Source organism: Sus scrofa, chromosome 6 (assembly GCF_000003025.6).
Source record: "Sus scrofa isolate TJ Tabasco breed Duroc chromosome 6, Sscrofa11.1, whole genome shotgun sequence".
In the NCBI taxonomy this organism is placed as follows: Eukaryota; Metazoa; Chordata; class Mammalia; order Artiodactyla; family Suidae; genus Sus; species Sus scrofa.
In genome coordinates, this window is record NC_010448.4 from 18,862,684 (window position 1) to 18,888,772 (window position 26,089).

The 26,089-nt window shown below is 53.3% G+C and overlaps 1 protein-coding gene across 4 annotated transcripts in view; it reads left to right on the forward strand.

Annotated features, from left to right (window-relative positions):
* The window catches only part of SLC12A3 (solute carrier family 12 member 3), a 40,746-nt gene extending 17,932 nt beyond the window's left edge, over positions 1-22,814 (forward strand). For 2 of the 4 annotated variants that reach the window (XM_021093894.1, XM_021093896.1), the window contains exons 16-26: positions 667-778; positions 1,133-1,273; positions 2,603-2,709; positions 4,172-4,254; positions 5,764-5,841; positions 6,470-6,631; positions 7,462-7,573; positions 11,626-11,712; positions 14,758-14,893; positions 16,687-16,754; positions 22,355-22,814. In XM_021093894.1, the coding sequence (XP_020949553.1) occupies positions 667-778; positions 1,133-1,273; positions 2,603-2,709; positions 4,172-4,254; positions 5,764-5,841; positions 6,470-6,631; positions 7,462-7,573; positions 11,626-11,712; positions 14,758-14,893; positions 16,687-16,754; positions 22,355-22,496 (1,228 nt within the window). In that variant the 3' untranslated portion in view covers positions 22,497-22,814. The remainder of the gene's footprint in view (positions 1-666; positions 779-1,132; positions 1,274-2,602; positions 2,710-4,171; positions 4,255-5,763; positions 5,842-6,469; positions 6,632-7,461; positions 7,574-11,625; positions 11,713-14,757; positions 14,894-16,686; positions 16,755-22,354) is intronic. The other 2 variants (XM_021093897.1, XM_021093898.1) reach the window with 1 other exon arrangement.

The following is a 26,089-nucleotide window of genomic DNA, read 5'->3' on the forward strand; positions in this document are numbered from 1 at the left end:
AGAAAAAAAAAATACACAGAGCAATAATACAGGGGTATCCGAGGGGGGTCGGGACTCCCTTCCCACCGGATCACAATGTTAATAATTGGGTTGCATCTACATTGCATTGCTGTGCAAGGTGCCTTACACAGCCTCACCACGACCCTCTGAAGTATATGAAATTACTAACCCCTTCACAGATGAGACCACTGAGGCACAGAGAGGTTAAGTCACTGGCCCCAGGTCACACAGCTGGTGAGCAGCCAATTCTGTCTGGCTTCAGCTGAGTCTGATAGGGTCCTTGGCTGCCGCTCCACCCCGAGGCTGACTTACCCACCCAGGTGACACAGTGATCTCATAAGTGACAGCCCCCCCCACACCCACGTCATGTTGGGCTGGGCAGGGCAGGAACACCAGGTGGAGCAGCAGGAGGGCACTTTGCCCACCGAGAGCATTTGGTGGCCTGAGCAGGTGGATGAGGGACACCCAGTGTGGTGGCCACCAAGAGAGCTGGAAGGTCCCTCGAATTGCCCTGGAGTCACAGATGGGAAGACGAGGCTACAGGGTGGTTCCCTGTATAGGAAGGGAGTCCCGGGAGGCGGCAGAACTCCTGGGGCGCCTGTACTTGGCATCCTGACCCCCCGCTTTGTCCTGATGGCTCATGCCCTTTTCCCTTTCCCTCCTCAGCCCCCAGTGCCTGGTGCTCACGGGGCCCCCCAACTTCCGCCCGGCCCTAGTGGACTTTGTGGGCACCTTCACCCGGAACCTCAGCCTGATGATCTGTGGCCACGTGCTCATCGTGAGTGTCCCCTGCAGGTGGGGCGGGTCTGTATTCCTGGAGGAGCCCAAGGTGGGGGTAGGGGTGCGGGCTGGGGGAGGGACTGTGGAGCCTGGGGCCCAGTTCTGTCCCTTTCCCTGTCCCTCTCACTGGCTTCTCCCCACTGTGCTGCTTCTCACATGCCCCTCATCTTCCTTCCACCAGCCACCCCCCTCTTCCTCTTCTTTCCCTCCCATGATTCCATAAAGGAAAACCAGCACCTCTGGGTGCTGCTGAGCCCAGGAGCCAGGCTCCAGGGCAGGAGACGGGATGAGGCTCAAGCCAGAGGGTGAAAGCCCCCCCGATGTCACCTGCCCCCACCACCACCACCCACAGGGACCCCACAAACAGAGGAGGCCCGAGCTCCGGCTCATCGCCAATGGGCACACCAAGTGGCTGAACAAGAGGAAGATCAAGGCCTTCTATTCTGACGTCATTGCCGAGGACCTCCGCAGTGGGGTCCAGATTCTCATGCAGGTGCCGTGGGCCTGGGCTTCCCATGGGACTTACGTGGTGAGACAACCTGGAAGGCAGGACGCCCTGAGGGGCTAGTTGAAGCCCCTTTTGCTGCAGCAGGTGTCCCACCATTCTTGCTTCTCCAGATGTGCTGATGCAGGGCACTTTCTCTGAGTGCCCAGGAACCTGGGAAACTGACTTGGAGGCCTGTAGGGGCTGAGTGACACATCTTGTTTTATTATTATTATTATTATTTTACCATATAATTTACAGACAGCAAAGTGAAATAGTGTATAGTTCGATAAATGTTTACACATGCAGACATTGCTCAGTTCTAGAACATTCCACTGGGTACTTCATTTTCCTGCTCAGGTTTTTTTCATTTGTAAAAGCGAATGCATGGATAAAATAACAGATGTTGATTCTGAGTCAACATAGGGGAATACTTTTCAATAGTTTTCAATATTTCTCAAACTTGAAAAAAAAAAAGGGCATATACGATATAATCCTTTGGAGATTATAAAAATATTTAGGGAGTAGATAGAGGTTGTGGCTGCACAATATTTTAAATGTACTAAATGCCACTGGATTGTACGTTTTAAAATGGTTGGTTTTATGTTATGTAAGTTTCACCTTAAAATTTTTAAAAAATATTTTAACATTTAAAAAAATAGGGAGTTCCCTTAGTGGCTCAGCAGTTAATGATCCTGACTAGGATCCATGAGGGTGCGGGTTCAATCCCAGCCTCTCTCAGTGAGTTGAGGTTCCGGCATTGCTGTGAGCTGTGGTGTAGGTCGCAGACACGGCTCTGATCCTGCATTGCTGTGGCTGTGGCATAGGCCGGTGGCTACAGCTCTGATTCCACCCAGCCTGGGAACTTCCATATGCCACGGGTGTGGCCCTAAAAAGCAATAAAATAAAATAAAATAATAAAAGAGAAATATAAAAGATGTATGGATTAAATGACCCAGGAATACTCCAAGCTCGACATCCAAATTCAAGTCCCTTGTTATAAGAAATAATTTGCTAGAGAAGCAGGAACAGAGATAATTCAGAACAGACAGGCCAGTCCAGCTACTGGCCCTGGCATGGAGAGGCCACAGGGGATAAATTTGGCTGTAGCTTCACCTTTCTCGTGGGTGTGTCCAGGTGGACAGGACCCTGAACTTGGAGATGTATTTCATGAGCCCCCACCACATGATGGAGAGGGCAGCTGGGGCTAAGACAGAGCCCCACCCTGGTCACAGAACAGAGCCCTGGTGGGACAGGCAGCCTGATCCCTCCCCTCATCCCCTCCCCCCATCCCCTCCCCTTCCCCCCCCATCCGCCCTGCTCCCCGCCCCCCGACAGGCCGCAGGTCTTGGGAGAATGAAGCCCAACATCCTGGTGGTCGGGTTCAAGAAGAACTGGCAGTCAGCTCACCCGGCCACAGTGGAAGACTACATCGGCCTCCTGCAGTGAGTGAGGGCATGGGGGAGGTGGGACCCGGGGTCTCTAGATTTGGGCCTTTGGAGTTTCCTGGGCTTTGAGAAGGAGAAGGGAAGCAATGGGCACTGTAAGAACCTAAGTCTGCTGGTTCAAAGCAGAGGAAGAAATAGGCAGACTGAGGGTTCTCCACTCTGACCTATGCAGCATCATAGACACCAAGATCGGCAAGGAACAGGCATGTAACGCAGGGAAGTGGGCTGGGTGAGGGACATTAGGGAGCAGTGGGGAGTGTGGCAAACGGGCAAAAACAGCCATTACTTGGCTTCAGCCAATTGTGCCCAGGCGGAAATGTGGACCCAGTGTTGCCAGATCTTCTAGTTTTTCAAAGAAGTTGAAAATGTGGGTTTTGATGTGAAAATCTTGTGCCCGCCTGGGAGCTGCAGAAGACATGCAGACAGCCAGCTCTTGAACTGTGAGGTGGCACCACTGAGTGAGAAGCAAGAACAGGTCTCCAAGGAGCCACAAGCTTTGAGCATGGGACTGGGGAATAAACTCCCTGGGGATTTCAGGGTTCACTCCAAACCCTCTCTCCTTCAGCTTTTGCTGTACAAGCTCCAGAAAATGCCTGCCTGAGTTGATTTTCTGCCCTGATGTGGTACAGAGGGGCAGTGTGCCGTAGCGTTTAAGGAACACGAGGCTGCGTGCTGGGGACCTGGGCCCTACTTCTAGGTCTGCAGTGACCCAGATGCGCAACTCTGAACAGTGCACATCAGCTGCCTCTAACACAGTTACAGCAGGCGGTGGTGGAGACCTGCTCTCCAGGACCCAACCCCCAGCTTCAACATCCCCAAATTCCAAATTGCAGGGGCCTCAAAGGCCCCTGTCCCAGAGCTGTGTAATGAAAGGAGTCCAGCCTCTCAGGTTAGCCCGAGTGGTGGGCTCTTGAGCACTGTACTGCGTCAACCAGGCAGGAAATATACTTGGGGGGTAGGAACCTTCTACACGTTCCAAATAGACAACCTATTGGTGCCTTCATGAACAAGAGCAGCCTGTGTGCCTGCCGTCCTCAGCATTTCCAGCCTCAGCTATTTAATCCTTTTCCCAGCTGGCCTCTTTCTTCGTGTTTGATCACATGCAAGTTATTCCCCAAACTCCAGTTTTGCATCTATCAAGTGGGTCTAATAATTCCCTTCTCCACCTCTGTGGGCAGAGTTGTCAGGACCATCCCTGTGTATCAGGAGCCCAGGGCCTGGCTTCAGGACTGGCCTGACTCTGTTTCCCCTGAGAACAGGTTCTACAGGATGCACAGGACGGTAGAGCTAGAGGGGTCCGGGGCCTCTCCAGTCCTGCCTGCTCATTATACACATGCGGAGGCTGAGGCCAAGAGAGAAGGGAGGTGTGGTGGGAGCAGGGCCAACACGAGACACCCGGCCTCCTGGGGGCCAGGGGCCAGGGTGGAGAAGAGGCTGACGCCACCACGTCTCTTTCCAGTGATGCTTTTGATTTCAACTACGGTGTGTGTGTCATGAGGATGCGTGAGGGGCTCAACATCTCCAAGGTGATGCAGGCACACAGTGAGTTCACACCCCACCTTCTTGAGACCCCTTGTCAAAAACAGAACAGAATCCCTAGTTCCTGTGGTGGCGCAGCAGAAACGAACCAAACTAGTATCCATGAGGATGTGGGTTAAGGATCTGTTATTGCTGTGAGCTACAGTGTAGGTCACAGATGTGGCTTGGATCCTGTGTGGCTGTGGCGTAGGCCGGCAGCTGCAGCTCAGATTTGACCCCTAACCTGTGAACTTCAGTTTAAAAAAAAAAAAAAGCCAAAAAAAATAAAAAAAAAACAGAAAACATCAACAGAACAGCAACGACCAGAACAGAATCCCAGGAAATTCTAGAACCTAATTTTTTTCTTTTCTTTTTTTGGCCATCCTGAGGCACATGGAATTCCTGGGCCAGGGATCAAATCTGAGCCCCCACTTGCAACCTATGCCGCAGCTGTGACCCATGCCACAGCCGCATCTTTAACCTACTGTTCCAGGCCAGGGACCAAACCTGCATCCTGGCACTGCGGAGATGGCACCAATCCCATCGTGCCACAGCAGGAACTCCCTAATTCTTGTTTAAGTGGTGGAGCGAAGAGAAGGGAAAATTAGAAAGGAATAAAAGGCACAGACTCCAAATCTGCTTTAATGCAGATCATCGTGGTTCTAAATGGAGGAACTGGGGCCCAGAAAGGGGATGTGAGATCCCTGAATCCTGATGAGAGCTTTTGTCACCAGATGAGATGAAAAGGTTCTAGTAGGCAGGAAAAAGGGAAAGAGGGGCGAGAGAGGGCCACCAAAAGACACCAGAGTATGAAAACACACCCAGAAATCTGTGACACTGGGCGTTTGGTCTTGAGGCCCGTGATTGGGGCACTGAGGAGGGCTGTGTGTTACGCCTAAAGTCACATGCAAATATGCAGATCTGAATTTTTGGAGACATGAAGGAAATAACACATGGGGAGACAAATGAAAGAGGGGGCGCTAAGGGAAAGAGAAGAGTGGACGCCACAGGCAGGCCTGGGTCTGTTCATCTGGGTCACTGTGGGCTGAGGGCACACCTGGCCCCAGCAGTGTTCATTGAATATTTATGCAACCAGAACTTACAGAGCAGCAACCACGCTCCTGACCACGGCTGCTCCAGGTGCTGGCAGTGCCATAGGAAACGGTACAAAGTTTGCCCTTGGAAGCTGACATTCTAGGGGGAAACTCATGGACCCAGGAGTCACTTCAGGCAGTGACAGCGTCCTTTGGAGACGGACACAGACACACAGAGCACGCAGGCAGGAGGGCCTCTCTGCAGAGGGGGCCTGTTGCTAGAAGGGGAGGGTTCCTGGCTCGGGGACCACCCACCACCAGGGCCTGGTGGGAAAGCGTGGCCTCTCTGAGCGGCAGAGGGCAGCCGGGTGGCTCGTGGAGGAAGGCAGGGGCCAGATCGATGGAAGCTGTGGAGTCAGCACTTTTTCCCTAGGATAAGGGGGAGCCCAGAAGAGCCCCAGGCAGGAGAGTCTGGGAACAAAGCTCTCCTCTTTTGCAGTTAACCCTGTGTTTGACCCAGCGGAGGACAGCAAGGACGCCAGCGCCGGTGGCTCCAGACCATCTGTCTCTGGCACAGGTCAGTCCCACCCACTCAGAGGCTCAGGGCGCTCTCCCCCTGGGGGATGGCTAGCAGTGGGCCACCTGGGAACTTGGTCAAGGGCAGGAGGTTTTGGCCAATGATGCCCAGGACCCCTGGGGGTGGGTAACGGGGAGTGGAAGGGGGTAGTATAAAGACTGCCAACCCTGCTGGAGAAATCGGTGTCCAGGCATCCTAGGACCCCACCCAGTGGTCTCCGGGGCCCAAGTTTCGTGCTCTCCAAGCCCCACCCCATCCATGCTCCAGTCAGGAGGGCACGATGCTCTGGGAGGTGGGGATCCTGCAGTGCAGGAGCTGGAGGCATCCTGTGGGCATTTGTGAGGGGCACAGGGGAGTTTTTAAGGGAGCAGCTCCCACCCCCCAGTGCAAACTGAAGTCCCAGGAAGAGAAGCTGGGAGCAGGGTGGGGTACATCAGCACGGCACATCCAGGGCCCCTGCTCCTGGTAGACCTGCCTGAAAATTGGAGTCTCAGCATCAGGAGGGCCCCTTGCGGTTCTCCGGGCCGGTCTCCCCTGTGCTCACCTGCAGCAGGGGCTTCCTGTCACCGTGTGCCCAGCCCGGGTGATGGTCAGCCCCCCTTCCCAGGGCAGCTCACTGTGTTTTCAGACCGACTGCAGCCTGCGAGTATGTTCCACTCCCGTGTGACCTGCCCCTCTGCTTTGGCAGCGGACCCCGAGGCCCTGGTGCGGGAGGAGCAGGCCAGCACCGTCTTCCAGTCGGAGCAGGGCAAGAAGACCATCGACATCTACTGGCTGTTTGATGATGGAGGTCAGCGCCGGCCGCCGGCTCCCCTCCCCCGCCGTCCCCCCCCCCCCAACTCTCCTCTCTCTGCCGCCCTTCCTGATCGCTCTTGACAAGGCCTCTGGTGAGACCTCGGAGCCCAGCAAAGAGGAGGCTGGCTTCACCCCTCCCTTGTCAACTGTCAACTGCAGGATTTATGGGAGCCGCTGAGGTCAGCGTGAGGGGGAAGCTTCAGACGAGACAGGCCTTTGGGGTCGCAGGCACATGACATAAATGGGAGAGATGGGCCAGTGCCCAGGACAGCCGCAGGAGTAGTCTTTGTTTCCCAAAGAAAACATTCTCTCCCATTTTTCTTAAAACATGACTCAGCTTTCTTGTTCCCACTCTTGATAGGGTCCTAGATATAAAGAAAACATCACGCACCAGCAGGATGTATCCTATTAATGGGAGATAATGTAGATGGAGCAGTTACTCCAGCTTGACACTGTTTGCCTGGCTTAACCTAATGCAGTCCCCAGGTAGGAACTATTATTTACAAGCAAGCAAACGGAGGCCCAGAGCGGTGAGGTCTTTGTGAATGACACGGTGATAAGGACAGTGATTTAGATTTAAAGTGAAATCCCCCAATTATGCAATGCCAGCTCGCTTCTTTAAAAGCATCATGCAGGCCAAATAAACCCCAGCCCAGAGAGCCCTGTGTGCCATTCTGGTTTAGTCTGGGTCACTCATCATAGGGGTGGGCAAACTGAGGTCCAGAGAGGGGCAAGGGCTTGCTCGGGGCAGAGTGGGGTGGGAACCCAGAGAGGGCTGCATCCTGCGGGCATTTTTCTCCTGTCTCATGGGACCCTCCTTGCCAGGCCTCACCCTCCTGGTCCCCTATCTCCTCGGCCGGAAGAAGCGATGGAGTAAATGCAGGATCCGCGTGTTCGTTGGGGGCCAGATCAACAGGATGGACCAGGAAAGAAAGGCGTAAGTGGGGAGCGCCATGTGGGTCCACAGGACCAGCGCCATCCGGTGACACCACATCGAGCCGCCCCCTCTGCCCTCCGCTGCTGCCCCAGGGCTCGCCTCGCTCAGGGTGCAGTGGTGGTGAGGGAGCTCTGGGCAAGAGCAGCTTTCTCTCCATTGCAGAAGCTGTTTTGGTGTCCTGACCTCTTCAATAACATGCACAAAGGAGTTCCCGCTGTGGCTCAGGAGTAATGAATCTGACTAGTTAGTATCCGTGAGGATGCAGGTTCAATCCCTGGCCTTGCTCAGTGGGTTCACTCTCCGCCATTGCCGTGAGCTGTGGTGCAGGTGGCAGACCCGGCTCAGAACTGGCATTGCTGTGGTGATGCTGCTCCGATTCAACTCCTAGCCAGGGCACTTCCAGATGCTGTGGGTGTGGCCCTACAAAAGGAAAAAAAAAAAATGAAAAACAAAAACCGCATTCCCTAGTCCTCACCATGACCAGGAGGGTTGTCAAATTATAAAACCACAAATCTCAAGGAGAACCTTGGGTGAAATAAAGGATGGAGAAGGCCCCTCCTCCTCAGAAATGAGGCAGAGCTTAGGCTCCTTCAGGGCACTGTCTCCCCTCCCCCAAGCTTGGAGTACTATCCATGGTGAGACCAGAGGTGACTTCGGTGGCCAGAATAAAGGGCAGCAAATCCCACAGAATCTCTTGGTGAGAAATGACTTAATTCTCCTGTGGCTGGTTCTCTGTCTAGACAGGAGAGGGCCAGCCTGGCTTGAGTGCTTGACAGGCAATGGCATCCACCAGAATTTAGTGACATTTGTTTACTGGTTTTATTGGTCGCATCTTTCTGGCAGGAGATGCTGATTTTCTGTTTGTATTGTGATATGATATTTCCTTTCAAGATGTATCTAAGTAAGAATGAGAGTTGTAAGTTCCCACTGTGGCTCAGTGGTAGCAGACCTGACTAGTATCCATGAGGACACAGATTTGATTCCCTGGCCTCACTCAGTGGGTTAAGGATCCGGCATTGCCATGAGCTGTGGTGTAGGTTGTAGAAGTGGCTCGGATCCTGCGTGGATCTGTGGCTGTGGCTGAGGCTGGCAGCTGCAGCTCTGATTCGACCTCTAGCCTGAGAACTTCCATATGTTGCAGGTGTGGCCCTAAAAACGCCACAAAAAAAGAATGTGAGTTGACTTAAGTTGAGAAGGAAGTAAATAGTAAGGCAGAACACAGTTGTGCTGCTGGCAGGAGTCACCTGTGTGCCTAGAGCTGGTACCTGCTACTTCAGGCCAGCTCAAGTGAAGTGAAAGGTTGTAGGATGGAGGGACCACTAGAGGGCGCAAATGGGCTGGGAAGGATGGGGTGTACCTTGCCTCAAATCATGTAACAATTAGCCAAAGAGAAAACCCTGCCCAGCCTTTGGTGCTCGCCATGACATCCCAGAGTCGGGAGCCTGTGGCCTGTGGCACCCTAGTCCTTTGCTAGGACCACATCCCCCCACCTGCTCTGAGTCGCCCCCTGCATGAGTTAGGGGTGACCAGCAATCCCATCTTGGGTCCTTGCCCCCGCTGAGAACTTCTCTACTGAAGGACCCTTCTCAGCCATGCCTGGGAGCGTTGCCTGGGAAACATAGTATCTGCTTCTTTGTGTCCTCAAAAGGCAAATACGCGTGAAGGCTGCTTTGCCCTCCCTCTCAGCTTCCTGTTCTAGCTCCACTTGAAAGCTGGACTCAGCCAGTTTGGTTTCGTTCAAGGCTGCGGCACTGTGTGTCATGGGTTGTCTCTCAAGTAGAGGTTGTGAAATCTCTGCCTTCCAGCTGATTCTTGACCCGGCCACATCCTCTGCCTTCCTAGTGACCCCAGGCCCGTGCTGCCTCCTGCCCAGGCCCTTCCTGGGCCTGGCACCTCCGGGCTGCACACCAAGACATGTGCCCACAGCTCTGCTTTCCTGATTTTACTCCCAAGTTCAGGGACCAGCGGTGGCTTGACAGATGGGCCCCAGCCTGGTCCTTCGGGCTTATCTCCTTTTTCCGTCCCTTGCATGCCCCGCACCCTCCCAGGCAGCTCTTCACTGCTCCGGCTCCATCCCTGAACCCCTGTGTCTTAGCTTATTTGGACCACTCTCCTGGGGTGCTTACTCCCCACCAACTAGTCCTGGGGCATCACCAAAGCTATGTCCTGCCCAGGGACTCTGAGGCAGTGGGTGGGCTAGGGACGAGGCAGGCGTGTTGTTTAGAAGGTTCTTTGGGTGATTCCAATGTGGACACCCCTGTCGACCCTCTCTGGCCTGTAATAGTCTTAGCCACTATTCACTATTCAGCCAGATCACCACCTCCTCTGTGAAGCCTTCCCTGACTGCCGCAAACCAAAGGTGGCATCTCTTCCCTGTGGGGGTAAAGTCAGGGCCAGCTGGCTTGCTGCTCCTGATTCTATACTTAGTTCATGTCTGTTATCTGTTTCCTCAGCCACCCTGAGGACCTTGCTGCAGTGTAACACCCATTCTTTTTTTTTCTTTTTATTACAGTTGATTTACAGTGTTGTGTCATTTTCATACAGCATCATGATCCAGTCATGCATCTATATACACATCTTTTTCTCATACTATCTTCCATCATGTTCTATCCCAAGAGATTGGATGTAGTCCCCTGTGCTGTACAGTAGGACTTCATTGCTTATCCATTCCTTTTTTATTTATATATATAGATATATATATTTTTTTGTCCTTTTAGGGCTGTACCTGTGGCATATGGAGGTTCCCAGGCCAGGGGTCTAATCAGAGCTACAGCTGCCGGCCTACACCACAGCCATAGCAACGCCAGATCCGAGCCGAGTCTTTGACCTACACCACAGCTCATGGCAACGCGGATCCTTAACCCACTGAGTGAGGCCAGGGATCAAACCCGCAACCTCATGGTCCCTAGTCGGATTCATTTCTGCTGCTCCACAACAGGAACTTCTGCTTATCCATTCTAAATGTAATCATTTGCATCTACCAACCCCAATCTTCCTGTCCATCCCTCTTCACCCCCTCACTCCCCTTGGCAACCACAGGTCTGTTCTGTGTGTCCATGAGTCTGTTTCTGTTTTGCAGATAGGTTCATTGTGCCATATTTTAGATTCTACATATAAGTGATATGTATGGTATTTGTCTTTCACTAACTTCACTTAGTATGAGAATCTCTAGTTGCATCCATGTTGCTGAAAATGGCATTATTTCATTCTTTTTGTAACTGAGTGATAGTCCATTGTATATATGTACTGCATCTTTTTTTTTTTTTTTTTTGGCTTTTTTAGGGCTGCACCCGCAGCACATGGAGGCTCCCAGGCTCGGGGTCCAATTGGAGCTGTAGCTGCCAGTCTACACCACAGCCACAGCAAGGCAGGATCCAAACTTCATCTTTCTCAATGCCAGATCCTTAACCCACTGAGCAAGGCCATGGAGCAAACCCTCATCCTCATGTGTGCTAGTCAGGTTCATTAACCACTGAGCCACGACAGGAGCTCCTATACTACATCTTTTAATCCATTCATCTATTGGTGGACATTTTGGTGGTTTCCATGTCTTGGCTATTGTGAATGGTGCTGCTGTGAACATACAGATGCATGTATCTTTTTGAATGAAAATTTTGTCCAGATATATGCCCAGGAGTGGAATGCACCTTGCATTCTTTAGACCCTTGCTCCTCAAAGTGTGACCAGTGACCAGTAGCCCCACATGACCCAGGAGCTGGTTAGAAATGCAGAATCCCAGGTCCCAACCCAAACCAGCTGGATCCGAATCTGCATTGTAACAAGATCACCTGCAGGTGCACAGACATTAAAATGTGAGGTGCACTAGTCCAGAGATGGCCACCAGATACTTAGGACCATTCCTTTCCCATGTCACTTGTCATCATCTGACCTGCTTTATCAATATTCATCTCCTGTCTGTCCCCCTCCCAGGTTAGAATGTGAACCTCCCAAAGGCAGGTGTGTTTTGTTTGCCACTGTATCCTCCACAGGGCTCAGTAAACACTGAATGAATGAATACAGTTAAAAAAAAAAAAAAAATCTCTCTCTTCCAGGATCATTTCTCTGCTGAGCAAGTTCCGGTTGAGATTCCACGAAGTTCACGTCCTTCCTGACATCAACCAGAAGCCACGGGCTGAGCAGTAAGTTCTCTGTACTGGGGGTTCCAGGCAGAAAGGAACAGACCCCCCTCTGCCCGTGGGCCCTTGAGCCAAGGGCAAGAGCATGGTCCTTCCTGCCCCTGCCTAGACTGGGTATAGAAAGAAAGAGGAAGGATCGAGTTTGCAGCCGTTAAGTTTCATTTGTGTTCCCTCCCCCGCTTGCTGGTCCTTTGCATATCAGAGCTGTGGTCTTTGCCGGACACCTGGGCTGGAGGCCAATGAACGCTCACGTTCATGCTTTTCACAGACCAGGTGTTTTTGAAGCTCTTCCTGGTGTAGATCATGGCTGTTCTGCTCCTTCAACAGAGGGGGGTGTTTCATCTCCAGGCCCCCACCCACCTTGCAGAGGGTGGCTGGGGGCTGAGGATGTCTCTGGCTTCACATTTAAGGAGCTCAGGCTGCTTGCTACTCACGAAATGCTGATTTTACCTACGCTGGTTTTCTAACTTTTCTCCAATCCCCGGAGTGTTTTCGTAAAGCAGTGGTTCTCAAACATCAGCATCACCTGGAGGGTTTGTGGAAACATAGCTGGGGGGGCTCAGTCCCAAGATTCTGAGACAGTAGGTCTGGGGTATGGCATGAGAATGTGCATTTCTAACGAGCTCTCCCGTCCTGACATAGCCACCCCAGTTTGAGAACCACTGACTTAGAGATAATCCTTGGAATGGGCTTAACGCAGCACCCATCCCAGAGTCAATGGTCAGTAAATGCTGGTCTCATGGCTTCTGCCTGCTTGTGTCTTCCAAGCTCTGTCTGCATATCACCTTTCCTTGCAGTCTCACCTCTGCTACGAGCTGCCTCCTTCCTTCTCCGGGCATTGTCTAATTGAAGGGCTTGCCAAAGGGACTATGACTCACCCAGCTCATCCCTTCCTGCCAGGCCAAGGTAAAGGTCACTGGCAGCCTATATCTTGGCTACCTTTGGTCCAGTTGGCCGTGGCCAGGAGTGGCAGAACCATAGGCCCCCAAATGTCCACCTAGATGGCTCTTCCTTCTGTTTAGGGACCAGGCAGAGGCATGTCCCTTTCACAGGTCTGAGGGATGCTGGAGCAAACAGAGCAGAAGGTGCAAAGGCCCTGAGGCAGAAGCATGGTAGCTGGAGCCCCTGATGTTATGTTAACACACTGGCACTTGCAGGGAGCAAGATGTCGAATGGTCTGGGCAGCCACTCCCCTGCCCCCTCAAGTAATGGCAAGTGGGCAGACTTCAAGCAAACTCGTGTGAATTTGCAGCAGGGCTCGATCGTCAGACCAGAAGGGATGATTTACTTTGCCAGCAATTCAGTTTCACATTCTTAAAAGATGTTTACCGGAGTTCCTGTTGTGGCACAGCAGAAACGAATCGACTAGGAACATGAGATTGTGGGTTCAATCCCTGGCCTTGCTCAGTGGGTTAAGGATCTGGCGTTGCCATGAGCTGTGGTGTAGGTTGCCGACATGGCTCAGATCCCACATGGCTGTGGCTGTGGTATAGGCCGGCATCTGTAGCTCCGATTCAACCTCTCGCCTGGGCATCTCCATACACAGTGTGGCCCTAAAAAGCAAAAAAAAAAAAAAAAAAAAAAAAAATGTTTACAATAGGACTGCTTTCTGTAAATTTGTCTACGTGACATTTTCCAGGACTCTGTCTTAATAAGTAGGGTCTGTCCTGACCTCTTTAGCCCCTGTTAACCTCGAGATGGAAGGAAATCAGGAGAAGCAAGGAACAATTTAATAGTGGTGGATATACTGACTGACCCTCCCACTCTCTCAGGCTGCGCTTGAGCTGCTGGGGTGGAGATGAGTAAGTTGAAGCCCTTTCCTGCGGCATTGACCCCAGCTGAGGTGCAGGCTGGGGGCGTCAAGAGCCATCAGAATGCTGCAAAGATGGACCAGAATGCACAAGAGAGTAGGGCCGTCTCTGCTGGTGGAGGAGCAGAGCCTTGAGAAAGGCCGTGAACAGAGATGGGGAAGACCTTCCCCGGTGGAGAGGACAGGGCCACCCACCACACAGACCCCATCCAGCACATCTGATCTTTCAACCCCCTTTGCCCCTGCCTGCACCTCCTGGACCACGTCTCTCCCCACTTGCATAGCCAGCCTTCTCCAAAGTGAGGCCTCCGCATCCCTCATCCTCCAGCTCACTCCAGCCTGGCTGCCCTCCCACTGCGCCACTGAAATCGCTCTCGCCGGCTGCGCCTGTGATGGCCACACTGCCAGACAAGCAGAGCCTGCTTCTGTCTTCATCTTTCTCTGCCTCTCAGCTGCATTTGACACAGTGATCCTTCTTGAAACAGTTCTTCTTTTGGCTTCTAAGACGCTGCTCTCCCCTGGTTCCCTCCTTCCTCAGCGGTCCTTCCTCAGTGTCCTTTCCTGGCTCTTCCTCCTTTGTCTGACCTAACACGTGTCGGCATCCACTCTCCCTGGCACTCGCCTTGCTCCATCCACATGGGCTCCCTTGCTGCTCCTCAAACAGCCCAGGCACGCTTCTGCCTCAGGCCTTTGCACCTTCCGTTCTGTTGGCTCCAGCCTCCTCTGCCCTATACCTAGCTGGCTTCGGAAGGATGGGCTTCCTTGGGTCCAGGGAACCTTCCCTGCCTGGTTATTCCCCATCCCAGTCCTCAATTTGTGCCTTCAGAATTCCTCCCATCTGTATTTATTTGCTTATTTGTCACGCAGCAAAAACCATGAGCTCTCTCAGGATGGGGGATGTTGTTTGGTTTGTTCACTGTTGGGTCACACAGAGCCTGGCCCAGGACAGTGCTCAGGAAATACCTGGGGGACAGTCAGGTGGGTGGAGGTGGATCCCAGGTCAGCCACTGTGGAGAGCTTGTAAAGTTCTGTGGAAAGTCAGACCCAACCGTCAGTGCCAAAACCAACGCTGCTTTGGAGTAAAAAGCTGGAAGCTCCTTTGATGTAAAAAGCAGCATCAGAATGGGTTTCAGTCTGAAACGTGTATCTCTGTGGTACCCACCTCTCTCCCCTCTGAGGGCCTGGTTCCCCTGGAAACGGGCATCTCACCCGGTCTCACCTGCTCTCTCTGTCCCCAGCACCAAGCGGTTTGAGGACATGGTCGCACCCTTCCGCCTGAATGATGGCTTCAAGGATGAGGCCACCGTCAGCGAGATGAGGCGGGACTGCCCCTGGAAGATCTCGGACGAAGAGATTAACAAGAATAGAATCAAGGTGCAGGGGAGAGAAGGGACTTGCTGGGTGGGGTGGGGGTCGAGATGCTCCACCTGGGGCAGAGCCTGTGCCGTCTCACCTGGGCTTCCTTAACTCACGTTCCTTGACCCTCAGGTCTACTTTCCCTGCCCCAAGCCTCTGAGGGGTCCTCAAGCCATAAGCGCGCAAGCTGATGGTGACCCAGTGGTTGATGTCACAGTCATCTTTGGTGTGGGAGCCTGGTCCCCCTGCCCGATTTGAGTCACCTCCTAGTGGTGACAGTGGACTGCCCAGAGTCCTCCATCTCCCGCCCTGTTCCTCCACACCTGCAGGAAGGGATTCACAGGGAAAACAGTGAAGGTCAAGGTGCAGTTTGTCCTGTGGGCTGACAAAGCTGGCTGACCTTCCCCGAGGCTGTAAACCCCACCCCCTGCCCAGGCGGCACCTTCAGGACTCTGACAAGGCCTGAAGGAGACCGATGGCTGTCCTGGCAATTTTTATTTTTATTTATTTTATTTTTATGTATTTATTTTTCCTTTTTTAAAAAAATTATTATTATTATTTTATTTATTTTTTTAGGGCTGCACCTGCAGCATATGGAAATTCCCAGGCTAGAAGCTGAATCAAAACTACAGCTGCTGGCCTATATCACAGCCACAGCCATGCAGGGTCTGAGCCGCATCTGCGACCTACACCACAGCTCATGGCAACACCATATTCTAAACCCACTGAGCAAGGCCAGGGCTTGAATCCTTATCCTCATGGATACTAGTCGGGTTTGTTACTACCGGGCCACAGCGGAGAGTCCTGTCCTGGCTATTTTAAGGTTGGGCTCCCTGTGGGCTCCGGGTCAGTGCTTCTCTCCAGGGGGCAATGCAGCCCCGTGGAGAATAGTTGGTGACTTCTGGAGACATTTTTGGTTGTCACCACCGGGGGTGGCATTGCTACTCCCACTTAGCCAGGAGGGGCCTGGGATGCTGCTAAACATCCTCCAGCACATCGGCGGGTTCCCACAACGGCAGTCCACCCCCAGTGTCAACCGAGTGAGGTCCAGGTGAATGCACTTCCTCTCAGTTTTCTAGTCTCTCAAATGGAGTGTCCGCTGCCCCTCGGACCCCGAGCATCATTCATTTCTGGACAATTCAGACAGGCCTTGGGCCAGGAAGGACCCCCCCCCCCCCCCGCCACAGGCCGGGCCACCTGGGCTTCGGGGAATGCCCTGGCCTGGCGCCCTGAAGCCCCAGAGCCTCCCACAGCCTCCCGGCTCCTTGAACAACGCTGAGCAAGTCTCCACGTCCACAGGAGGCTCTTGCCCACTGTTACTGGGGAGGTAGAGCCGTCCAGCCCTGCTCCAAGTCCAGCCCATCAAGGGCCTTCCCCTCGGCCTGGCGCTTTTGCACAGCTAATCTTACTCAGGCCTCCCTAAATTTCCGGGCAGAGGGCACTGTCCTACCCTTCGCACAGATGGAGACAGCGACGCCCGGGGAGGCAAGATGCCTGCTCAGCTTCTTCTGCAGACACTCTCAGGGCTGAGATTCGAACCCAGGTCCCCTGACCCCACATGAGCCATCCTGCTGGTGGTGGTAATAAGTTCAGGAGGGAGAGACCCAGGGAGGCATGGCTGAGTGAGCCACGCTTGGCTGAAGGTAACTGAGGGAGCTTGGCACTCAGGTACCTTCTCGGAGGCGGGACAGTCTCTGGTCAGTTATGGGGAACAATTCACACATCCGGTTTGAGATGTTCCGAGAGGCCCCTGGCTTGGTCGTGACGGCGCAGGGGGTGGAGGCCGTGACCTCGTGTCTTTCCCCATCCAGTCCCTTCGGCAGGTGAGGCTGAACGAGATTCTGCTGGATTACTCCCGGGACGCCGCTCTGGTCGTCGTGTAAGTAGCACCCTGCGCGAGGAGCCTGTCACCGAGGCCAAGGGTGTCTGCTCTGAAGGGACGGCCACCGGCTGAGGACCGGAGCCTTCCTTTGTGCAGACGAAAGGCCCCAGCTCCCATGAACACAGTCCAGGTGGCTTCTCAGCACGTGGCCAGGCCTGTGTCTGCCCTGCGCCCTGGCCCGAGTGCCAGCTGGCAGAGCTATTGGGCCCCACGTGGCCCAGGCCTCACCAATGCCCTTTGGCCCTGCTTCCCCTTTATCCATTGCCCTTTTTCCTGCCAAACTCAGCTTGGCAAAGGGGACCCAGCTCATTCCAGAAGAAAAGCTGTTGTTTGGGAATCACCCAGCCCTCTTTGGCCATCGGCCACCCTTGGTGGATGTTGGTGCCAGGTCTGGGCAGCTCTTCAGGCTCCATGCCTGTCAGACCCTCGGTTTCCACTGCTCTGGTTAGGGCTGCCCTGGGTGGGTATGGGCCAAGGCTGAGTACGGGAAAGACAAGGGGAGGGTGACGGTGGCCTGGGGATTCTCAGAGTGGCTCCACTCTCTCTGAGGCCAGGAGACAGAACACCGTCAGCCAGGCCATCTGGTCCCCTCTCCAAGGGAGAGGCCCAGCTCCGAGGGAATGTGGGGGGCGCTGGCCAAGAGGAGTGACTGACATGTCCCAGGACAAGCCACCTGTGGATTCCGCAGGACGGCCAAGAGGCCAGCAGAACCTGCTTGTTCTTACCCTGAAGCCAGGATGGAGCACACAATTTGTGGGGCCATGTGCCCAGTGAAAATGTGGGGCCGCTTGTTCAAAAATGATTAAGAGGAGTTCCCGTCGTGGCGCAGTGGTTAACGAATCCGACTGGGAACCATGAGGTTGCGAGTTCGGTCCCTGCCCTTGTTCAGTGGGTTAACGATCCGGCGTTGCCGTGAGCTGTGGTGTAGGTTGCAGGTGCGGCTCGGATCCCGAGTTGCTGTGGCTCTGTCGTAGGCCAGTGGCTACAGCTCCAATTGGACCCCTAGCCTGGGAACCTCCATATGCCGCGGGAGCAGCCCAAGAAATGGCAAAAAGACAAAAAAAAAAAAAAAAATGATTAAGAATGTCAAGATGGGAGAGTTCCTGGTGGTCTAGTGGTTAGGGCTCGGTGCTTTCACCTCTGCGGCTGGGGTTCAGTCCCCCACCCGGGAACTAAGATCCCACATAAAGCTACTACTGGCCATGGCCCCCCAAAAGAATGTTTTAAAAAAAAGGATGTCAATTTGGTGATAGCAGGGCATTAAACCCAGCCAGGGGACTTTCTCAGCGTGGGGCGTGTATGCACAGGTGGCCCACTGGCGAAGCTGGCTTTGCCGGAAGCCATGCTTCCTGGGGTTTGGGGAGATAATTTTTGTACAAAGGAAGTGCTTCATGTTTCCTTTGTTGTGGGGACTGTGGTATAGGGAAAGTGGGTTCGTCTCCAAGCCTCTGGCCAACATCTCGCAGAGAATGTTCCTAGGGCCAGGTTAGCTTGAGTGTGGACCAGGTCAGCGGCAAGGCGGTAGCCATGGCTTCATGGTGGGATGGCTCCCTGACATTCCCCGCCCACGTGGGGTACCTGGTGTGTGCCAGCTGAGGCCCAGTGTGTCAAGCCACCTCTTCCCAACTGCCACCTCTGTTCAGAGAAGCAGATTTGCATGTTGTCTCTGCCCTTAGTCCACTGTGTGGCCTCAGGCAAGTAACCGTCCTTCTCTGAGCCTTGGCTTCCCTGATTATAGAGAAGAGTTGAACTAAATTGTGTCCAAGTTTCTCTTCCAGTCTAACATATTCTGATCCTGCATTTATTTGCCACTAAAATGAGTCAGTCTCTCAAGCCATAACACTAGGAATTTCATCCAGGGAGGTGACCACTCCCTGGCACCAGCCCCCTCCCCCTCCCCCAGCCCCGGGACCTCAAGGGAAAATGAATCTCTTGCCCATGGGCCTTTGTGGGATTAGCTGACACAAATCATCAGGAGGCCTGCCCCCACAGAGTAGACGCCTGCACGCCTGCTCGCAGCGCCCCACCCCATGGCGGCAGCCACAGCTGTCAAGCCAACACCCCTGGGAGGGAGCTGCAGCTTGGTCCTGCTAATCTCTAACCCAGAGACCTGCCTGTGAATAGTTGAGTCTGAGGGTCAGCTTTATCTGAACCCGGGGGACTGTGGAAAATGGCAAATTCCTCAATTCCTTCCAGATCAGAGGGTGGGGTGGGGCCCACAAGCCCACATTCCCCAGAAATTCTAAGGATGAAAAAAATCCTTCCGAGCCTCAGTGAAATGACAAAATCACGTGCCCCAGCATTTTGGAGAGCACACTTGAGCTGTTTTCTAGAGCAGATTTGAGGCAGAACTGGCTTATTCATCATGTACTAATCAGCAGTTTCTCTGATTATTGGCCCATGTTCAAGTTCAGCTTAACCTGCCCAGCTGGTAAACCAGTCTTGTAACCATTCCAACAACCTTGACCACACTAACATCCTATTTCTGGCCTAAGTTTGGGTCTAGACCCCTACCTCTTTTTTTTTTTTTTTTTTTTTTAATGTAAAGACTCCTTTCTCAGAGTTCCCATTGTGGCTCAACAGGTTAAGAACCTGACAGTGGCCATGAGGATGTGGGTTTGACCCCTGGCCTCACTCAGTGGGTTAAGGATCCGGTGTTGCTGGGAGCTGTGGTGTAGGTCACAGACATGGCTCGTATCTGGTGTGGCTGTGGCTGTGGCGTAGGCCGGCAGCTGTAGCTCCGATTAGACCCCTAGCCTGGGAACCTTCATATGCTGCGGGTGTGACCGTGAAAAGGAAAAAAAAAAAAAAAAAAAGGACTCCTTCCTCAAAACCAAATAATAGTAGCCAAAGTAATAGTAATCAACTTTGCCTTTTATTGATTGAGCCTCTGTGAGGCACTGGGCCTTATGAATTTTCAGAACTCGGTGAAGAGGTTCTTTGTCGCCCCCATCCCCACCCTGCCACCCACACCCAGGGGTTGAGGAAACTGAGTCTCAGAGACGTTCAGCGCCTGCCAGGATCTCACAGCTGCCAAATGGGGACTGAGTTTTGAAGCTTCAGACACCGGTTCTGAATCGCGGTTATCTTTCCGCATCTAGGTTAGATCCAAGGCTGCCTTTCTTTGTGGTTAAGAGATGCAGTTCTGAACAAAAGCCTTCTTTGTTCTGGAGCAGCTTTATTTCTAAAGATTAAGAGCTTAGAGGCTCACATCCTGGGAGCCGAAGTAGGGAGTGTCACTGACGGGCCCCGGGGGAGGCTGCCCCTCGACAGGTGGACAGGCTCCACTCGGGGAGGGAACTTCACACTGGGCTTGAAAGGCCACAGCAAGAGCGATGGGTGTCCCTTGCACCTGATAACACAGCCACCAGTCCCGCTGGGGCCTTTGACGTTTCTGAATTCGGTCCCTGAAAATGGTTCCCGGAGGGCATTTTCAGCCTCAGGCCTAACTTAAATCAGGAAAGTCTGGTGTCAATATTCCCACTTTTCCTTTTCCCTGGAAAGTCACCAGATGCACACACAGTCTAACTGAGGGGACGCTGGCTTGACGGCATGTCCTTGCTCCCCCCCCCCCCCCCCGCTTCCTCCGCCTAGGGACCTTGCCTTTTCAGGGAGGAGGATGGCTGCCCTGCGAGACACTTTGAGGATGAAATTTTAATTAAGGGGCAGCTGTTTAGAGATGTTGATTCACTTTCTCAGTAGAGTGGGGGTCGCGGTGAGCAGGGGCCGCGGGAGTACGAAGATCCCAGGACCTCAAGGCAAGTCCAGCTCCGCCCCGCACTGGCGTGGGCATCTCATGCTGGCGAATGGTGATGAGGGGTGATAACCCCTGTTAACAAAGTGCTTACTCCTTGTGGCACCCTTCGTGGGCCAGGGCTTCCTAAGAGTTCCCGAGTGTCCGTGGGGGATGAGTGTGTTCTCACTGAGCAAAACCTGAGGCTCAGGGCCAGGGAGCTATTTTTCAAAGCCACGTGGCTGAGGAGATGGCAAAGCCACAACTCCTACAGCCTCTCTGACACCAGAGCTGGGCTCCGAAGCCCTGCGTCGCCCCGCATCCTCCTTCCTGCCCGGTTCTCTCAGCTTTTCTCCAGGGAGGTTTTGAGGTTCAGGTGAAATAAGACCTGTGGGTGTACTTTAGGGAAACAAACAGGTGCAGTCCCAGGTCAGGTGCTGCTGCCCCAGCTTCATGAGACGCCAGTGGGGTCTGTGTGGTGCCCCCTTCTCCTCCAGCCCGGAGCAGGGCGGCTTCAGTCATCACCATGTATCTTTGGAATCTTGAGACGATGGAAAAGGCTCTTCCCAAAATAGCCATGAAAATGCAGCTGAACGGCATTCCCAGGGCATGTTGTTAATTGCACAGCATTGTGGTTTGGATAAGGGCCCTCCCCGGGTGATGGCAGAGTCCGGCTCCCAGGACCTTGCACAGAGGGCAGGGGGCAGGACCAGGACACTCAGATGGAATGCATGAACATGTCGTGGTGTTGTGGCCACAGGCAGAAGAGGCGAGGCTGGCGTGACCTAAGTGGCCTGCTGGGGTGGGACATGGCCTCACCATGTCAGACTCTGTTCTAGACACAGGGGAGAGGGTGGTGAACAAAACAGACCTGGCCTGCTCTTACCTTCGAGTGGGGGAGACAGACAGCAAATAAGTGAAAAGGGGATCTGGGAGTGGGAAGTGCTGTGAGGATAATGAAACCGGGAGGGCTGATACAGAGAGACGGGAAGAGGGGCTTGGAGAGGGTGATGGGGGAAGGAGGTGCACTTGAGCCGAGGCCTGAGGGACTCGAAGGTGCCAGCCAGGTGAAGAGCTGGGGGAACTGCCTTCTGGGTGGAAAGAACATCGCATGCCAAGGTCCTGGGGCAGGGGTAAGCTTGCCATTTTTCTCAGGAGTGGAAAGGAAGCCCTGTGGTTAAGCGAGGCTGAGGGTGGTGGAAGGTGAGGTTGGAGGGGCTGATGGTGACTAGATCCCAGGAATCTTACAGCCATGGCTTTGGGACTGAAGGTGCATTTCAAGTCATGCTTTCAAGAGAGTGGGAGGTCATTCCTAGGGTGGCTAGGAAGAAGGCACTCGGAAAGGGTTAATAAATAGAGAGGCTGTGGAGTTCTCTTTTGGCACAGCGGGTGAAGGATCTGGCATTGTCACTGCAGCAGCTTGGGTTGGTGCTGTGGCATGAGTTCCACCCCTGGCCCCAGAACTTCCACATGCTGCAGGCACAGTCAAAAAAAGAGAGAGGCTGTTCAGAAAGCAAACCAGGGAGTTCCGTCATGGCTCAGAGGTAACGGAACTGATTAGTGTCCATGAGGATTCGGGTTCCATCCCTGGCCTCTCTCATTGGGTTAAGGACCCAGCGTTGCCGAAACTGTGGTGTAGGTGGCAGGCATGGCTCGCCTCTGGTGTTGCTGTGGCTGTGGTGTAGGCCGTCAGCTACAGCTCCGATTGGACTCCTAGCCTGGGAACCTCTCCATATGCCGCAAGTGCAGCCCTAGGGAATAAAAAAAAAAAAAAAAAAAACAGAAAAGAAAGCAAACCGGGAAGTGGGCCGTGTGCAGAAGGCCCCTTAGTAACGTGGCATCTGGCGCTTCCTCCGCTCCGCAGCACCTTGCCCATAGGGAGGCAGGGCAAGTGCCCGAGCTCGCTCTACATGGCCTGGCTGGAGACGCTGTCCCAGGACCTCAGACCCCCAGTCGTCCTGATCCGAGGAAACCAGGAAAACGTGCTCACCTTTTACTGCCAGTAGCTCCAGGCTTGGCCACTGCCTGCCCCAGGCCTGGATGCACGGGCCACCCACCTGTCCACGGGGACCATTTAAAGGTGCACTTTAAATGGTAGCATCTGTCGATCCGACGGAAGAAGCTGGAGGATTTCCAAACCTCGGCTGGACCTCACTCCCATCGGACACGTCCTCTGGGCTTTGTGTTTATGGGCTGGAGAAGTATCAGATGGAGTTCTCTGGAAAACTCTCTGGTGGAGCCAGAGTCCTTTTAAGTTTCCTTTTGCTCTTGGTCACAACAAATTAAGATTTCAGTCTTTGACTGGTATACAAATTTGAGTCAGAGTGCTGAGTGTGAATCCTGATGGTTTCTATGGCTCTTTCCTGGGAGTGCCCTAACCAGGCCCCACCCCACAACCACACACACACACACACACACACACACACACACCCTGCAGCCCTCACAGGAGGGATACACGGATCATTGAGCCTCCATAATAATGCAAATGTCTTTAACCACGTCTCACTTCCTTCACTTTCAACAGCACATCTCCAGTGTTTTGGTTGGTTCTTTGGTAGGCCAGGGACTTTCAAACTTTTGGGGGCTGCAACCTACACAGTAAGAAATCTCTTTTACACTGAGACTTGGAGCAAACACAGGGAAACTAACATGTCACAAAACAGTCCTTATTCTTACCATGGATGACACACTCCAGTATTTCCTGTTCTGGTTCTTTTTCTCCTTTTAATGTTGCTGGCAATCTACTAAAATGAGCTTGGGACCCACTAATGGGTGCTGACCTACAACTGAAAAAGTACAGCTTAGACTTTTCTCTGTGCCCTGTGTTTTTCTACACAACAGAGAGCTCGTCTGACGTGGGGAAAGGCCGTGGTGGGTTTCATAGCCATTTCTCCAGTTCATCCCTCGAGGAAGGAAAGGGAATTAGCAAAAAACACCTTGTGGAGGAGTATAGATGGTGGACATGCTGAGAAAGAGCCTCAGAGGAGGGCAAGGTCTAGGGAATCTGGTGGAAGGGTGTTAAATTTCAGGTGTGGCTGGAGATGGAGGATGGTGGTTTGGTTAGGGACTGGGTTTGGCAGGTCAGGAATGGGGAGGCAGAGAGGTAGGTGTAAAGAGAGCAAGAGTGGGCAAAGAATCAGAAAGCTCTACGAGTTTCCATTGTGGTTCAGCAGATGAAGAACCAGCAAGTGTCCATGAGGATGCAGGTTCGATCCCTGGCCTTGTTCAGGGGGTTAAGGATCCAGTGTTGCCATGAGTTGCAGTCTAGGTTGCAGACGGGGCTCAGATCTGGCGTGGCTGTGGCTGTGGCCTGGACCAGTAACTATAGCTCCAATGTCACCCTAGCCTGAGAACTTCCATATGCCACAGGTGCAGCCCTAAAAAGAAAAAAGAAGAAAAAACGGGTCCAAACTGTGCCCAAGGCTGGGTGGAAGAACAGGGTGGGAGGAACCATCAATAAGAGATGGAAACAGAGCAAGTGGCAGAGGGGGCTGAAGTGAGGGGAGTGTAAGGTGAGGGTCAGAGGTGAGAGAGAAACTGGGGAAGGTGAAACTTGCTCAGGTAAGGGTGTTCAGGTTACTATGGATGGAACCCCTCCAGAGTGTTTGCACCAATCACCTGGGATGCAGAAGCAGAATGTACATTAAGAGATGCCCAGGAGTTCCCTTCATGGCACAGCAGAAACTAATCTGACTAGGAACCATGAGAACACGAGTTCAATCCCTGGCCTCACTCAATGGATTGAGGATCCAGCATTGCCGTGAGCTGTGGTGTAGGTCGGAGACCCGGCTCAGATCCTGTGTGGTTGTGGCTGTGGCGCAGGCCAGCAGCTGTAGCTCCGTTTCGACCCCTAGCCTGGGAACTTCCATATGCTGCGGATGTGGCTCTAAAAAGCCAAAAAAAAAAAAAAAAGAGAGAGAGAGAGAGAGAAAGAGATGCCCACAGCCGGTGGGTGAGGCTCCCTGAAAGGGCACTTCAGCTCAGATGTCCCTAAGCAGGGTGAAGGTGAGCTGCTGGGAGCTCAGCTGGCTGGGCCTTCTTCCAGTAGCACTGGGGTGGCCAAGGAATGAGGCATCTTTGGGTCCGGCTGGCCCCCTCCAGGGGCACTGAAGCCCCACTTAGTCATGGAGGCAAACGATCTTTCTTGGGGTTGGGACCCCAGGCACTTTAGTGTTCATCCCACCTCAGAGACCAAGGCTCTGGGCTCCCAGGCTGTGAAACGAGCCCCTGTCCTGTTAGCCCTCAGGGCTCGCTGAGAGAGACGGAGCGCCCGGCCGGGCTCCCGAGTCATTCAGGGAACCTGGACCAACTCCAACTCTAGAAGAGGCGAAGCCTCCCCTGGGGAACGCTGGCCCTTCTAGAGCCACATGGAAAACCATTTTCTGGCAAACGGGTGCTCCCTCTTCTGAACTCAGGGAGACCCTGATCTAAGAACAGAGAATGCTTTGGCTTCAGGAATTTTTTTAAAAAAAATTTTTTTACCATGTTGAACATCAGATTTTCGAGCAACGATAGCAGCTTTGTTTAAAAAAGAAAAAAAGGCCTTGAGTTCACAGTAAGGTCAAAAACAATGAAATGAATAAAAAATACGTTTCCTCAGTCAACAGAATTTCGCTGTTTTGGAACACACCGGTTTTCAACTCTGTGGAGTGTTTTGAAAAAATTAACTGTGTGGTTTTTTTCAACCCTGGATTGACCTTTTCTCTGAGCTTGCACTGGTTCTGTGGGTCAGACAGCCAGATTTCCACGTGAGCGTCTAGAGGAGCCACTTATCTCCCCTTTGCTTCCCTGACATGCGTTTGCGGATTCACGGGGAACCCACTTTTCTCAGTTTTATAAAAGTCTCCCAGGATTTTCAGTCTTGCCTCAAATTGAGAGGTGGAGAGGTTGCGTGGAAAGAGCCCCAGCGTGGCCACCAAAGGCCCTGGACCTGAGTTGCTGTCTCCCTGCAAAACTGGCCTGTGACCTTGGATGTGCCCCTTCACCTCTCTGAGCTGCAGTCTATGAAATGACAGATTCGGACTAAAGCAGCTGTCGCCAGCCAGCTGGCCTGCTGCTGACTGGGGTCTGACCCAAGCCTGCTTGATCAAAGTTGTGGAATCGGGGGTGAGGGTGGAGAGCACACTGTCAGGCACCCCCACCCTTGGCCCCCACCTCCTGCTGCCCTATTGTGTGCCTGGGGGCTCTAAAGGCCAAGTCATCGTGGGCCCTACTGGGCATTAGGAAAGTAAGAGATTTTGGTGCATGGTGTGTGTGTGTCTCTCTCTCTGTGTTTGGAAGAGAAAATGCTGAACGTCATGGAAAACCACAGGGGGGTGGGTCATCAGGGCCGGGGCCCAGCCCCAGCCAGCAGCCACACCGGCCACTGCAAAAGGGACTTATCTTCCCTGGGATCCATCCAATGCCCAGATAGCTCCTGATTTTCCCTGCGGCCCTTCAGCCTCCAGATTTCATATCCTCTTTCAGTTCCTACCCAGACTTGCCGTGGTTTGGCCATGAGTACAGCAGTGCCCATTTTCCACCATATCTGGTGCTCTGAGCTCCCCCGCCCAGACAGAAAGTTGGGGGTCTCATTAGCGCAGGGAGATCCCCGTTTGGG